The sequence below is a fragment of the Daphnia magna genome, linkage group LG6 (genome assembly GCF_020631705.1).
Source record: "Daphnia magna isolate NIES linkage group LG6, ASM2063170v1.1, whole genome shotgun sequence".
NCBI classification, from domain to species: domain Eukaryota; kingdom Metazoa; phylum Arthropoda; class Branchiopoda; order Diplostraca; family Daphniidae; genus Daphnia; species Daphnia magna.
Window position 1 is genome coordinate 9,017,212 of NC_059187.1, and position 14,606 is coordinate 9,031,817.

General features: G+C 40.1%; 5 protein-coding genes and 1 long non-coding RNA gene across 18 annotated transcripts; 4 read left to right on the forward strand and 2 right to left on the reverse strand.

Annotated features, from left to right (window-relative positions):
• Positions 1–242: 242 nt before the first annotated feature.
• Positions 243–2,020, forward strand: LOC116925295. The gene is made up of 5 exons (XM_045175635.1): positions 243–451; positions 611–778; positions 837–984; positions 1,049–1,625; positions 1,688–2,020. Exons 1-5 carry the CDS (start codon positions 444–446, stop codon positions 1,993–1,995), a joined length of 1,209 nt encoding a protein of 402 aa, XP_045031570.1. The 5' UTR covers positions 243–443; the 3' UTR covers positions 1,996–2,020.
• LOC116925283 (sorbitol dehydrogenase) lies at positions 1,993–3,874 on the reverse strand. The gene is made up of 7 exons (XM_032931965.2): positions 3,557–3,874; positions 3,453–3,486; positions 3,177–3,341; positions 2,775–3,119; positions 2,540–2,715; positions 2,358–2,479; positions 1,993–2,290 (listed from the first exon to the last, which is right to left on the reverse strand). The coding sequence occupies exons 1-7, from the start codon at positions 3,608–3,610 to the stop codon at positions 2,134–2,136; spliced, it is 1,053 nt and encodes a 350-aa protein (XP_032787856.1). The 5' UTR covers positions 3,611–3,874; the 3' UTR covers positions 1,993–2,133.
• A 399-nt stretch (positions 3,875–4,273) lies between these two features.
• Positions 4,274–7,265, forward strand: LOC116925278 (UNC93-like protein MFSD11). 3 transcript variants are annotated; one of them, XM_045175633.1, is made up of 11 exons: positions 4,274–4,497; positions 4,727–4,844; positions 5,364–5,533; positions 5,605–5,696; positions 5,754–5,838; positions 5,911–6,049; positions 6,111–6,279; positions 6,340–6,462; positions 6,527–6,695; positions 6,761–6,896; positions 6,969–7,265. In XM_045175633.1, the coding sequence occupies exons 2-11, from the start codon at positions 4,752–4,754 to the stop codon at positions 7,158–7,160; spliced, it is 1,368 nt and encodes a 455-aa protein (XP_045031568.1). In that variant the 5' UTR covers positions 4,274–4,497; positions 4,727–4,751; the 3' UTR covers positions 7,161–7,265. The 3 variants fall into 3 exon arrangements, with proteins under 3 accessions (XP_045031568.1, XP_032787852.2, XP_045031569.1); XM_032931961.2 differs by having other exon boundaries at positions 4,275–4,657; XM_045175634.1 differs by lacking the exons at positions 4,274–4,497; positions 4,727–4,844 and adding an exon at positions 5,241–5,295.
• Positions 7,266–7,298: 33 nt separating this feature from the next.
• Positions 7,299–9,340, forward strand: LOC123473960. 5 transcript variants are annotated; one of them, XR_006648499.1, is made up of 4 exons: positions 7,299–7,666; positions 8,046–8,162; positions 8,553–8,631; positions 8,693–9,340. It is a non-coding gene; the product is annotated as an uncharacterized LOC123473960 (long non-coding RNA). The 5 variants fall into 5 exon arrangements; XR_006648498.1 differs by having other exon boundaries at positions 7,299–8,162; XR_006648501.1 differs by having other exon boundaries at positions 7,299–8,162; positions 8,553–8,625.
• Positions 8,684–13,231, reverse strand: LOC116925267 (breast carcinoma-amplified sequence 3 homolog). 5 transcript variants are annotated; one of them, XM_045175623.1, is made up of 9 exons: positions 13,074–13,221; positions 12,847–13,001; positions 12,581–12,790; positions 12,363–12,521; positions 10,570–12,294; positions 10,416–10,507; positions 10,218–10,348; positions 9,969–10,151; positions 8,684–9,897 (listed from the first exon to the last, which is right to left on the reverse strand). In XM_045175623.1, the coding sequence occupies exons 3-9, from the start codon at positions 12,707–12,709 to the stop codon at positions 9,458–9,460; spliced, it is 2,859 nt and encodes a 952-aa protein (XP_045031558.1). In that variant the 5' UTR covers positions 12,710–12,790; positions 12,847–13,001; positions 13,074–13,221; the 3' UTR covers positions 8,684–9,457. The 5 variants fall into 5 exon arrangements, with proteins under 5 accessions (XP_045031558.1, XP_045031559.1, XP_032787835.2 ...); XM_045175624.1 differs by having other exon boundaries at positions 12,847–12,997; positions 13,074–13,186; XM_032931944.2 differs by lacking the exon at positions 12,847–13,001 and having other exon boundaries at positions 8,684–9,894; positions 12,581–12,801; positions 13,074–13,231.
• LOC116925293 (40S ribosomal protein S10) lies at positions 12,189–14,474 on the forward strand. Of its 3 annotated transcripts, XM_045175639.1 has the most exons (6): positions 12,189–12,195; positions 12,352–12,353; positions 13,773–13,914; positions 13,977–14,090; positions 14,148–14,327; positions 14,387–14,474. In XM_045175639.1, the coding sequence occupies exons 3-6, from the start codon at positions 13,774–13,776 to the stop codon at positions 14,426–14,428; spliced, it is 477 nt and encodes a 158-aa protein (XP_045031574.1). In that variant the 5' UTR covers positions 12,189–12,195; positions 12,352–12,353; position 13,773; the 3' UTR covers positions 14,429–14,474. The 3 variants fall into 3 exon arrangements, with proteins under 3 accessions (XP_045031574.1, XP_032787873.1, XP_045031573.1); XM_032931982.2 differs by lacking the exons at positions 12,189–12,195; positions 12,352–12,353 and adding an exon at positions 13,351–13,499; XM_045175638.1 differs by lacking the exons at positions 12,189–12,195; positions 12,352–12,353 and adding an exon at positions 13,537–13,580.
• The last annotated feature ends 132 nt before the right edge of the window (positions 14,475–14,606 follow it).

The window sequence follows — 14,606 nt, forward strand, 5'->3', positions numbered from 1 at the left end:
GAAGTAAACTTTTCCTCCCGTGACGCCATCGTTCAACTTGGCGCTTGACGTCACGCAGCAACTTGCTACACAATGCTTTCTTTGTTGGTGGCATTACAAGTTTCGTCAGCGTTCGTTATTTCTTTCTCATTTGGATATTCACGCTCCAAATATTTGCCAAAAGCAGTTTTTCTTCTTTTGCTCGACTAGTACAACTATTTTTGTAAAGACGACGGCCAAAACATGAACATTCAGCCAGAGGCACATATTGACCTTGACGTTCCGTAGCATTTATTTTATCGAGCGCAGCGGTGGCGCTGTTGGCTAGACACGAATTTTTGTGAATTTTTGTTGCATTCAAAATTCCTAATTAGATAAACAAAGCCGAAAAAAAATGGCACACGTTTAGAACACGTGGTAAAATATATTACACCTCTTGACACGTGGAAATTTATGTCTGTAGAATGCTCAGGTAAGAACAATAACATGATTTTTTTCCATTAAATGATACGTCTTAACGGAAAATATAGTCTTGTGTTTTTGGATTCGTGTGTGTAAAGTCTTTGACCACACTAGACTAGCACAAAATGTTTTTGGATTTGGTATTCATTCTTATTTAAATTTTTTCCAGTGCCAAAGAGCTTTTAGACTTAAGGTCTAGAAAAGCTCATCCAAGGAGCCTTCCCACCATGCCACCAAAAGATTTCGTACCCACTCATTCTGCCGAAGAAACAGCAACAATTAATGCTATTGTTGAGGAGAAAATGACTTATTTAAAGGAAGAAAGGGCCGAGAGAAGGTATTGTCTAATTATACTTACCTTCCTTTCTTATATTGAGAATAACTTTTTTTTTTAGGAATCTGCTCACAAAAGCTGATTGGCTTCCTCAAGAAAAAGTAGCTAAAATTGAAAAAAAGCTTGGCGGTGGCTGGGATGTTTATGGATTTGATAAGAATGGCAAGACTTATCTTCAACCAGAGGAAGCTCTATTTCTCATCGAATTGGTAAAATTTTTTTGCTGTAACATTTGACATGAGCAATCCTTTATGGCAGATGGTATTTTTGCAGTCGAAATTGGAGTTATGGTATTCTGGAACCCCAGTCAGTGTTCAACAAGCCTATCAAATTCTACTGGTAGAAGATTTGTGTTCGACTCTCAAGTACCGTGTATATTCTCACCTATGCCGGCAAGGCTATCGGCTTGTTCGCAGGGTAAATTCTCCATCAATTTCGATAAAGCGTTCTGGTGATGCCGTTCAGGTTTCTAGTCCTAAAAGGGTCAGGACGGATGAACCGTCAAACCACTCAGTCAAAAATGAAACAAGTGTTAACGTTTCCAGCGAAAAACAATATGACTCGAAATCCAAGTTATTATTTGGTTCTTCTGCAGCTGAACCGTCCGATTATGATTGCATTCCTCATCTCTTAGCCTCTGCATCGGAATCCGTTCTTATTCAGTTTTCTGATCTTGAATTCCTTCCTGAAAGCATCCGTAACAGGGAAAGTACCTATGTCATCAACAAAAAAGATTTCTTACATTTTTGTGTAGATCGGGAAGAAGTTGCGACCAGCATAAGCTTGGCGTCTACCAACAATCCCCTTTTTAGCGGGAAAACTAAGCCTCTTTTACTTGGGAATTTTATTGGTAATCTATTGCAGAACACGGATTCCTTTCTTCATTTAATTGATCGCCATCTTTAATTGCAGGAGATCCTTACTATGCCAATGATGGATTGTACAATCCAACGGACGAGGAACTGAATCAAATTGATGAAGATGATCTGCAGATTTCCTACGATGTCTATTCACCCGGTCGGCACTTTCGCAAATCCAATCCTGGTACACCATGCTTCATGTTGGCCATTGCCGAATGGAGCTCAAATGTACCAAGCCTGTTATGTTTTGAACGTTTCAAAAGACGTTGTGGCCCTAAAACTGTTCCGTTGGTTGCTGTTTCCGGAGCAGGATCTGGCATCTCTTTCTATCAGCTAAAAGGAGTAGTCAGTCCAATGTAAACAGTAAAGATTTGTTTGTATTTAATTTTCGTTTTGGTTTTTTCTGTTATATGTTCCCATCTCCCTAGTGCGCTAATCAAGCAAAACAAAAGCTTTTTGCCCAAATTTGAAGGATGGACAAAAGAGATAGATATCTCTTTAATCGAAACACGATATCATCACTTTAATTGTTCCAGCGGCAGCCGCACGAGCGGTTTCAAAGGCTTTTACAGTTTCCTCCAGTGTGAAACGATGAGTAATTAACGGTTTGACGTTGACAAGTCCAGTCGCTACGAGTTGCAATGCAGTTGGATAACTAGGAATTGTTATACGAAAACATAGTTATCATATTTCTCGTGTAATCTATACAAGTCAAAGATTACCAGTTGGCGTAGCGGAAAATTCCCCGAATATCGACTTCACGGACAGCTGCATTGACGATAGGTACTTTGATTTCCGCCTGTCCAAGTCCTACTAAAACCACTACACCTCCACTTCTAGTACCCTGTAATAACACTTTATTCAGCTTAGTGAAAAAGAAATGAGAATTGTTTAAATTACTTACAAAAATCGCTAGCCGTATACTCGATTCAGCACCGCTACATTCAATGGTGACATCAGAAAGCGAACCGAGTTTTTCAGCAACTTGCTGGGCCAATGTTTCCGCATCGTTCTGACTGACCAGTAAAGTGTGGTCAGCTCCCAGGGTTTTAGCAACTTCCAATCGGCTTTCAGATATGTCTGCAATCAAATACTGGGCTTTATAATAATATTCGAATACAAACACAAAATCGGATTACCAGTAATGATGACGGTTGATGCTCCCATAGCTTTAGCTGTTAATAGGCATACAAGACCTATTGGTCCAGCTCCACAAATAAGAATCTTCTGTCCAATGGTGACTCCAGCTCTCCTGCAGGCATGAACGGCCACCGAAAGGGGTTCCAAAAGTGCCCCCTCTTCCATGGTCATGTGATCAGGTAGCTTGTAGCAAAAGTCTGCGGCGTGAGTATAAAATCGCGCCAAATTTCCATCGAAGGGCGGCGTAGCGCAGAAAGCCATTTCCAGACACAAATTGTAACGACCTCCTTTGCAGTAATCACACGTTCGACACGGAACTCCTGGTTCAATAGCTACTCTATCTCCTAAAATAAAGAGGAAAATGAGTATTAAATTTTTGCAGAAAGCATATCAAATACAACCTGCTTTCAAATGTGTAACCCCTTTTCCAACTTCTTGTACCACTCCAGCAGCTTCATGACCCAACACCATTGGTTTGGTCACAACAAAGTCTCCGATTCTTCCATTCACCCAGTAATGGACATCTGATCCACATATTCCAACTTTGTCCATTCGCAACAAAACCTCTAGATTACAAAGAAGAAAAAAATTACATTCTAATTCAATGATAGAACATCTAAAACAGGGAACATGTTTTGCCTACACTTCATAGACATGTAAAAGTATAGCTTCCTCACCATTCTCTTTGGGCTGGGGGATAGGACGATTTTCCTGAATAAATTAAAATTCCTAGAGATGTAATTAAAGATAAGCAAGTTTTTCTAATACAATTAATTTATACCAATCGAAGATCATTGACCGTGTGAAGAATCGCTGAAAGGTTTTCAGTCGTCATAGCTATGTAAGATGAACTATACTTTCTTGAAGGATAAACTTAATAATAGGATGCACAGGTTGGCCAAGGCAAAAATGGAAATTGCGTAGCAAAATAACTATATCAATTCTTATCATCACAATACTCAAAAGAGAATTGAGACGTAAGGTCACCTGAGGGACATTGTTTTGCCCAAGCTTAAAAGTTTCATCACCAGAGGCTCCCAAGGACGCAAATCTATGAAGTCAACCCGCCTATTTTTTAAACATTGCAAACTTGTGCACTTGTTTGTTACTCGAATTCGTAAAATTTGCGAATAAAAAAAGCCATCCATTCAGTATAATCAAGTTTGATTTTTGCAAAACATTTTCTTCCTATACGGATGTATTAAGAGATTATCAATTAAATAATAATAATATAAATAGTAATAAAGATTATCAAGTGTTATTTCTGCTTGTTAGCGACACACATTCTGTTTAAATATTTAAATAATTGTATGGTAATCTTTCTTAACCTCTCGCGGTAGTGGGTGATATTCAATAGAGGAAATATCAATGTCAATGAAAAATATCCGGTGGGATAACAACGCTGGGGGCGTTGGTCTCGAAATATAGGTCACCGAAATGCGCAATATGTTTACGAAAACAAAACTTGTATCAAGAATTCTTTCGGCTTTGTCTATCTCTGGATTGTCTGGACAAAACAGATTTCGTTAAGTTGCGTAAAATTCCTTGCAGAAAATAGTTTTACTAGAGGGCTATAGAGGGCAGACTTTCAAAACATATTTGACATTTGTTTTGGTGTTTTGGGAGAGACGTAGAGAAAGTTCTCCTCTGGTTCTCCCAAAATGCTAAGAAGTAAACCGAATACTTCAGTAGGATTAGGGAAGAGTAAGAGACGATTGTAACGTATCGACATCCAGTTACTCTGCTTTTCCCCAATAGTGGCTAACATTTTTGGCTACCTTTCCTTTACAACTTCATCCCCTTCCATAGACAATCATTCCCTTGTCTGTTGCAAGTGTTCTTCTTTCTAGTTTAATACTTTTGACCGCTACATTTCTGTCTGGTTAGTAATATACCATACCATTAAAGTCTCAAGTCTTGTAAAGTGAAGCTAATTTTACTTTTCTCTTAGGTGTCATTTTTTCAGAAACATCAAGATGGAAATTGATAGAAAGTTCATCAATGTCATAGTCCTGGGGTTGGCTTTTATGCTGATCTTTACAGCATTCCAGACGATGGGCAACATTCAGGTATGTGGGAGTGAACACACTAGTTCTTGCCCTTCTCCTGATAATAATCATTAATGTATTTAACAAATATGGAACCAATCCAAGAAATGACTGATTAAAATTTTCAAATTTTATACTGCTGTCCATATCCAACTTTTCCCTCCTTAAAAGCACATGGAACAGAGCCTAAAGGAAAGAGAAAGTTGTTTGCAATTAGTTCAGTTCTGTAGAAACCAGTTGTCTAGCCGATGAAAAAAGGTTACTATACTTACCTCCCAGTCAAATTCTATTTTAGCCATAATTTAGCTTCGTTCCATTTTTGTCGCGCGGGAAATTTCTCATTTTATGAGTGGAGGTCAAAGGAGAAAAGCGGGAAAATGTGTTACTAAAACAGAGATCAATAGATTAGCTTAATGAAACCAGATCGAAAAGGCGGCGGGAGATGACCTACTGACATGCCCAATAAGATTAGGTGTTATCGATTTCTCTAGAAATCTAAAAAATTCTGGACTTAAACAAAATATGAATTCTCTGCAACAGCAAACAGTGATCAAAAGCATTACTCAAGAGGATCCAACTTTCAAAGCGGATGGCTTCATTAGTCTTGCCATTATTTATGCTGTCCTATCCATTTCAAACTGGATTTCTCCATCTATCATCTCCGTCATTGGACCAAAGTGGTCTATGCTAGTTGGAGGTTTCTTTTACTCGTAATAACCGAATAAAAGATTTAGCGATTTGGAAAATCATTTATTAAATTTTGTTTTATTATTTTGTTTAGGCTTTATATCGCCAGTTTCTTTCTACAGCAAAGTTGGGCTCTATACACTTGTTCAGCTCTCCTCGGATTCGGAGCGGCTCTTATATGGACAGGTAATCTAATTGTGTATATTATTGGCCAGATCGGTACAATGTTACAGTCTCTTACAGGACAGGGAAACTATTTAACACTTAATTCCGATGGCACCAATATTTCCAGAAATTCCGGTGTCTTTTGGGCAGTTTTTCAATGCAGGTTAATTCAGAAATCAAAAATACTTACCTTAACTTAATCTCGCTTCGTATTCACGATTATTTATTGTCGCAGTTTTCTCTTCGGAAATTTGTTCGTTTTCTTTTTGTTCCAAGGAAGAGAACAAATCGACCAGCAAACACGCACCATTTTATACAGCGTTTTGCTGGTAGTTGGTACACTAGGTCTCTTATTGGTCCTTGTATTACCAGCGGTAATCGATTTTTATCTGTTTTCGGGATTTTAAAAGTTATTCATCTTCAGCGTAATTTCAGATGAAAGATTCCGATGCAGCCAGAAATTCGAATTCTAAATCCGGTGATGGACCCGTGGCAACTCGCGGAGCACAGCTTACTCAAGGCCCATTGGATGCATTTTTAAGATCAATCAAACTCTTTTTCACAAAGGATATGGGTCTTCTTTCCGTCGCATTCTTTTATATTGGTAATTCAAAAATTATTTGGTGAATTTTTATTTGAAACGATCCAAGTGTAAATTTCTCAGGTATCGAGTATTCCTTTTTAAGTGGCGTTTACAGCCCAAGTATTGGATTTACGCTCGAATTTGAGGACAGCAAACGATTGGTCGGTTTATCAGGAATTTTCATTGGTGTCGGTGAAATTGCAGGTAATATTTTGTTTGCTACTATACGTCGTCTTGCTAGTATTTTGGCAGTTGTTAATGTTTAAAGGTGGAGCTCTGTTTGGAATTCTTGGATCAAAAACTGTGCGATATGGCCGTGATCCCATTATTCTTACAGGATTTCTAACACAGGCCGTTGGCTTCTTTCTCATCTTCCTCAACATTCCAGATAATGCTCCTTTCGGGGATACCACTGACACTGCATTCATTACAAGCAGGTAGTATTTATTAATTGGTTTGAATTAAATTCCTGGTAACATTTCAGTTCCTCTCTGTCATGCAGTTCATTTTTAGCCATTTTGAGTAGTTTCTTGGTGGCTTTTGGTGATGCTTGCTTCAATACGCAAGTCTATAGTATCCTTGGCGGCATTTACCCAAATGATAGCGCGCCAGCATTTGCGCTGTTCAAGTTTGTTTCGGTACTTAACCTGCTGCTTGATCGATATAATTAGTAGAATTTTAATGTATCTCGTTTTTGTTTGTTTTGCTAGTCAATGGCATCTGCTGCTAGCTTTTTCTACAGCCCATACATAGGAATCCATCCGCAGTTGATAATCATTGGAATTCTGTTATTCGCTGGAACAATCTGTTTTTGGCTTGTCGAGTGGCGCAGTGTTTATAAGAGAGCGCACTTGATAGAGACGAGTAATCCCGATTCCGCAGTCGATAAGGAATTCGACTAAATTAATTTTGTTACTCCAGATTCTTATTTTTTTTTTTATGGTGAAGGCTGAAGTGATGTAAAACTGGATTTTAAAACAAAGATATAATACACATATTTTATTGCACACTGGAGTTTGAAGTGAATCCTAATTCTTAAAAGGTGCCTTCTTTATTTTTATTCACAACAGAACACAGAAGTATAGTTGAGAAAAAACAAAACACAATCCTGTCGAGATTTAGGAACCGTACAACCGAGAAAATCGAATGAACACGTGGAAAAATTCTTGTCAATAGTGAAATCTTCAAAGGTCTAGCTCGTTCCCTGCACGACTTCGATTTAATCCCGGTAGAATCTTCCCTCTAGCTATGTCAAAGTTGACTGTTGGCTCTTTTCTGCACAAATTCCATTACCAAAAAATAAGGTAGTATACCTTTTACTTCACTGGACAGTTCAGCCTTCAACTGGAAACTGAGAGTGTGTGACCATAGTGAGTGGCATTTTTTTGGGTTTCAGCACACAAATAAGGTAAGAAAAGAGTTTATCTATACAATTATTCATATCCCTTTGTTGTTGAACTGGTTTCACATATCTCTTTATTAAGCTTCAAATATCAGTCAAACCTACTCAATTAGAATATTAATACATTTTAATAAGGCATCCACACCCACAAACAGTGCTCGAACTTTTGTATTCTAGGGTAGCCCAATTTGTTACTAAGTGTGCAGTACATGACAGTGATATGTATACAAAATAAATTTTTAGTGATTTTTGTCTAGGCTAAAACCATTACCATCTCAGACCGACCATGAATATCTACAGTTACCTTAAAAGTGTTGATGTTGATTCTTTTGTTTTGTTTTTCAATTATAGTTGTTGTTAACATGATTAATATTTTCTCTATTAGAGCAATTAGCAACATTGTAGTTGCTGGCTGCATCATATGTAGAACTGAGTTGTCTACATTAACTCTTCCTAAGACCTGTTTCAAGAGTAGCTACAAAAATTTCAGCTGTCAGTCGAAGTATGATATGATATTCCATAAGTTCCCAACATTGTCTAGTTGCTATTTCTATTAGAACTATTGACTATTGAGTATTAGAACTAATTGACTTTAGATACCTTGTGATAGATATACTTATCCACAGCAATTTGTATCCGATGACTTCGATAGTGACCAAATGAATTTGCAATCTAATTTGATGTTTTGGATTTCATTCCTCGATTGCCATGATAAGGCTTCGTTTTTGTCTACGGTTTACACCAACTCACGAGTCTTGGGCGGTAGATTTGAAGTCCTTTTTGTCTTTTTACTTTAATCTAGATGTTTAGCACAGCTAGTTCTTGAAAAAGAAATGTTAATACAAGTGTAACATTGGATGTTTAAATTGCCAAATTTTTATTTTTCGTCTAGGTGTTCTTCACTTGTTGATATTTGCTGGCAACGCTACTTTTATCAGGCTACACTGGACGACACAACACACAAGGTTACGGTAATATAACATTATAAAAACTAAAAAAAAATAGCAAACAACGTAAAAAATCTTTGAGCAGAAAATGAATTTGTATTGACGTTCGATCGACGATACACACCAACATGACAGAAAGTTCTCCGATGTTTATGTGGTCAGTATGTTATGAATGAACTATGTATATTTTTGAATGATTTCTTCATAACAGCCCATGGAAAAATGAGGTTGAAGACGCGCAATGGGTATCGATGAATGATATATCACGCTCGGATAATCAAGCGACTTAACAGTTAAAGGTCAGCAGGTGTTTGCTATTGAGGCTTATTGGGTGTTAGATGATTATTTACCTATACCGTTTTCTTAAAGCACGAAGATGGAGAAGATGATTGAGATCTACCGAGAGATTGGTGCAATGACAAGTCTATTCTACTAAAAATATGTTAATGTGGGTTAGCTAGAAAACTAGCGATAATCGCTTTTCGCGGTTGATTGAAAATTGGACACTGCACCAAGAGCTCACATCTACGCATCACCTGCAAACACGCATTTAACAAGATAAATTGAAGAAAAAGATAAGGAGACTAAAAATTGCGTTTTTTTTGTCTTTTCCCTAATAATTCGTATGACAAATCATACGAATTAACGTCTGATGCATGGCTGAATAATATATTCAAGAAAAATAAAAAAGGCGTGTAACAACGATCAGAATAAAGAAGAAGTTTCCGCGTCATGCTATGTCTCACTTGATGGAGCCACGAAGGACAAGAAAATGAAAACCTAATTGAAACCCCACGCAGAGAAAAACCCGGAAATAGAGTACAACAACCGACCTGCAGAAAGACCCTACTCACTTCTTCTTTTTACGATTTTTCTTACTTTTTCGACCAGGACCAGAACCATCCTGATCAAATGGTGGGACAGTCACAATGTCCTCTTCATTAGAACTACTTTCTCCGGCGCTCCGCAACGCATCCGGAAAGAAGGCAACATCGACCGGCAAACCACTGACTACTTCATCGCTGGCGAAAAAGCTGTAGTCTTTATCAACGCCAGACACTTCCGAAGTGTCCTTGTTCGTCGACGAATTACGATTTAGAGAGTCAATGGTAAACCTTGGGGGCACTGGAGGTGACCGCAAGCATGTCTCACTTTCCAGCTCAAAATCCAAAAGATCCTCGTCATTATTGAGCGAGGCCGGTGGGTTCGACGAGGATATAGATGTTTGAGGCCAATTGACGCGTTCGTCATCCATGAAATAGTGCGTGCGACGCTCACTGCCATCGTCTTCTACAGGCAACAAAACAAAAGCTCCATTCTAAAGGGTTCATGACGTATCAAGATTGTATTCGGTTACGTACCGGGAAGATGAGATCCTGTTGACGGCATTTCTTGCATTGCGTCTGCTAAATTTTCTTTCAACTGTAATTCCACTTCGACTTTAGGGACCATGTCTGATATGGAACCCTCTGAATCGCAGCGACGAGTGCTATAGCGCTCTCTTCCACAACCTGCTAGAAATCTTGGGGATTGCTCGTAACTGCCTATAACGTAAACAGAAACCGTTTGTTGAATTTTGTTTCACCAAATCGGATTTTTAACTAAATTACTGGCAGAGCCTTCACCAGTAATCACTGGCAGTCCTTGAATTGGCATTTCATTCTTGTCAGGCATATTTACTGGGTTTGAGCGAGCTGGTCGTGTCAAAATATCAACATCTGATGCCTCGATCTCAGCAAGACTGTTTCATTGAAATAAGCGCATTATTTGTATAGCATTATTTGAGTTAAAATTCATCTAATGAATACTTGCACGTGCTGTCTCGTTTAAGCGTTTTAAATGTAAACTGAGGGCCCATCCAAAGCCTCCTGTGAGGTCCGGCATGTGTGTTGATTTCAACCTACACCCAAGCAAAGTTACAATAACCAACACTTGAAAAGGTAAAATAGAATACTAACGTACATGTGCTAGCCAGGTTTCCTGCATCTCTTTGCCAGATAAAGGTACTCTAGCTGAAGGCGATTCATTTTTATCATCCGTCTCAGGTCCGTTGGTGATCAATGAAAGAACGCTGGATGCCAAAGGGGGTGGCAGGTCTGCGGCATAGTAGAGCGGGCGGTGTATGGGCCATTGAGCCAGTGGTACTATATCCAACTCGATGGAGCTCTTGTCGCAAACTTTCTCGCGCGGTATGCCAGCCGCTAGTCGCGGTTCGAATCCATACTCCACCAGTGCGCCATGGCACGACATCACATAAAGCGATTCAGCTGTACGTCGCTGAAGACGATCACGATGGGCGGCCGAACTACCACCCACATTTAAAACATGACCCGCAAGCGGTGCAGCTCCTCTTGGAGGAGCAAAGCAGCAGGTGACGCGAACAACTCCCGTCCCGTCGTCCAAATCTGCAAACTTGCGAGCGTTGGAAAGACCAGGGGAGGCGGTTACGCCTCGATTTCCAGCAGCTCCACCCATGAAAGACGATCGTAGTTGCACCAGAGGAACAACAACTGTTGGATGAGGGTATGGTGGCAGTCGTGGGTTGGGATAGGGCAAGAAGGTCGACGATTCCACAGGGCGACTATTGCTAGGTGAGGCAGAGAGGACGGGGCTGCTGCGACCAGATGAAGGCGTGTCGTCCAGACCTGCGCTACGATGGAATCGACTTAGGCGGTTGACTACTCGCTGAGATGTGTGCGTCCTAACGCCCACCGATCCACCATATGGGCTGATGGGGAAAACATGCGTCGTGCCACGCATAGTAGTTACGGTCACCCAACGGGAGTCTGTGGCGAAGGCCACATCCTGAACCCTTGCCGTTGTATCACCCCGATAGAGAGTGTATAAATGATGGACGGCACTTTGCTTAGTACTACAAGGTGCTGGATGGAGGCGAAAGATGTGAAAATTATGTCCCTGCCTGTCGGCTGTGAAAAGCAAGGTCCCTGATGGGTCAAATGCCAAGTAACTGATGGCCTGATTGGCGTGAGCCACAAAATGCGCTACTACGCCTTCAACATCTTCCCGAAGATTCACTTCGCCATGAGCTAATCCTTCCAAGTCAATGACAGTCACAACACCAGGTTGAGGGCCTTGATGGGAAGATGTCGATGACGACGAAACGTTCCTTTGGCCGGTAAGAAAGGTTTCGCCGAATTCTCGGAGTCCTTTTGTCAGGCTCTTGGCAGCATGAATGACAGTGGCTGTGTAAGACTGGATGCCTTCGCCTTCGAAACCGCCGCCACAACGATGAATAGAAAGGAGACGCTTCTCGGCGTAGGCCAACCAACGTGAACCCAAGGCGACTGGGTTTGAGTAAGGGCTCGAGCTGGGCGGATAACAGTGAGTCAATACTACTTGATCCTCGAATGTAGTACTGCTGAAGACCGCCACTTTCTCGGGGAAGGTTACAACCACGGCGCGCCTATTGGCTATTATATCCGCCACGGGATTCTTGAAACGGATAGTTTTGACTTGTTCTCCCGTTCGAAGGGACACGAATGTCACGGGATGGAGTTGTGAAGCAGGACCAGTGCTTTCACTCATGGCCACAATCGGACGTTTGGCCGCGTAGAGATCTTCCGATATGTTCAAGACTGGATTGGGCAGTAAGCGGAACACTTTAATTGGTCCTGCATTCCACGAGAGAATTTCTTGAGCCTCTCCAGATGCTTGTATAGTCCACATCTACGTACATGGCGGGAAAAGTTTATCTTTTACTTTTCATTTCAATTTCCTATACAGAAGTCCATTACCTGAACTCCTGTGTTAAAGCCCAAAACAAGCAAGAGAGGTAGATTGGTCTTGTGCAAGATGGAACTCTGAGAATGGCAGACTCCGCCATCCATTTGCTCTATTTTTGCCCATAAGATTGGGTCTGATGCTTCCCCAGCAGGGTGGCAGCCTCCATACGCCTGAATCTCAAAGAAAATGTTAGATTTCAAATATAAAGAAAATATTATTTTGCTACCACCTGTGGGACAACTTCATGAATGAATCCAGCCATGCTTTCCATGAAAGACTTTTCAGCCACAGATTCTGGCCTAAGAGTAAGCCCAATGGGCCGGCTCAGGCGACGCTGTGGGGACTCACTCAAAGACATCTCTGATTATAAAGAAGAGAGACTGTAAAACAGTTTCCGAGTGTTGAGAGTGTCTCTTCTACTCTCACTATAATTATATCCCTGAAAACCACCTAAAATTTCAATACATATGTTGAAATGGAGGACTCTTAACTCATCCATCAACAACAAAATAGCAATAGTCAGAAGATGATGACGAGGTTTAAGTGCGATAAGCAAATCAAGGGAGTAGGTCAATAGAAAAAGAGAACAACAAAGAAAATGATTTGTTGACGAGGGATATCCAAATGAGAATGACGACGGATAATTCTAACTAAGAATTGAAAATAAATTTGTCTTTAAAACTGAAACAGAAACAGAGAGGAAGTAATTGTGAAATCCGTACCTGAGTTTGGGCAGCACACGATCTCCTAGAAACTAAATACAATGATTTTACAGTCGATGACCTAAAGTTTACCTATTTTTTTCTACGACTTAGTCTGCAGCTTGTTTACGGGAAACAGCTGAGTCTGTTTTTCATTGTCCCAGTCGGGGCTCGGGGCGTATGCAAGTTTGAATAATTGAAAAAACAAATTACGTATAAAACAAAAAATTAAACTCATACTGTGCTAAGAAAATTTATTCAAACTTCTAAAAAACATTCAGTTTGAAAATATAAGTTTGTTTCTAAACATAGAATTTAAAAGTTGTAGCGCAGTAGTCTTCTTTCATGATTTGCGCGGAAAAGCTTCCATTCCGCGTCGTCTACGATTTCCTCTCTTTGCATTTGGGTTCTTTCGTCGTCGTTCTTCAGCCTATAGAATACTGTCAAGTAAGTCTGATGGAAACTAACTTTGAATCGTTATTTATTTTAAACATCCTTTATGCTATCAAGTCTTAGAACTCAATTTCAGTTCAGTAACTGTGTTTTGTGTGATAATAGATAGAAGTTAACCATTTCTAAATTATGATGGACGATGTTTTTTTTCAATGAAACTTGAGTGTGTGACCAGCGGTCTGACTCGAGAAATAGTTTCTGCAAATTTTAGTTATTAAAGATCGGGAGTTGTATTTTAAGTGTGCTTTAATTATGTTTTCATTTCAGAATGTTGATGCCAAAAAGGCACCGAGCTCTCATCTACGAATACCTCTTCAAGGAGGGTGTTCTAGTGGCTATGAAGGATACCCATCTCGCCAAACACCCCGAGATTGACGTGCCCAACCTTCATGTGATGAAGGCCCTTCAGGTATGTCATTGTTGTTTGAAAAAATGTTTCTGTTGCTGATATTGTTTATTCCCAATATGTAGTCTTTGAAGTCTCGTGCTTATGTCACTGAGCAGTTTGCTTGGCGTCACTACTACTGGTACCTGACTAATGAAGGTATCCAGTATTTGAGGGATTATCTCCATCTACCCCCAGAGGTAACAAGTGCTTGACATTATCTGTTGGAAATAACTTAAAAACTATTTTTATGTTAGATTGTTCCAGCCACTCTGAAGCCCAAGAGAACCGAGTCGGCTCGTCCACGAGCGGCCGCTGCTACTAGGCCTGAAGCTTCGAAGATGTCAGAGGATCGTTCGGCATACCGACGTTCCGCTCCCGCTGGTGGTGACAAAAAGGCAGATGTTGGAGCTGGTGCCAACCCTAACTTGGAATTCGTAAGTTGATTTGGAAATCTTGTTTTCTTTTATCTATTTATTTATTTTGCATTATACAGAGAGGCGGATATGGACGTGGCCGTGGCTCAGCACCCCAATGAACTTGTAATCTTTGAGGGAGGTTGAATAAACTTGTCTTCGACCATCTGTTTTTTTTTCGTTTTTGATTTTTTTTTTAAATTTCTCATGCATTATTCATCTGTGTAAGACAAACTATTGGGTTATTCAGTATTGGACGTATAAACCTAACAAATGGTAATGCAAGGTGGGAATTTCTGA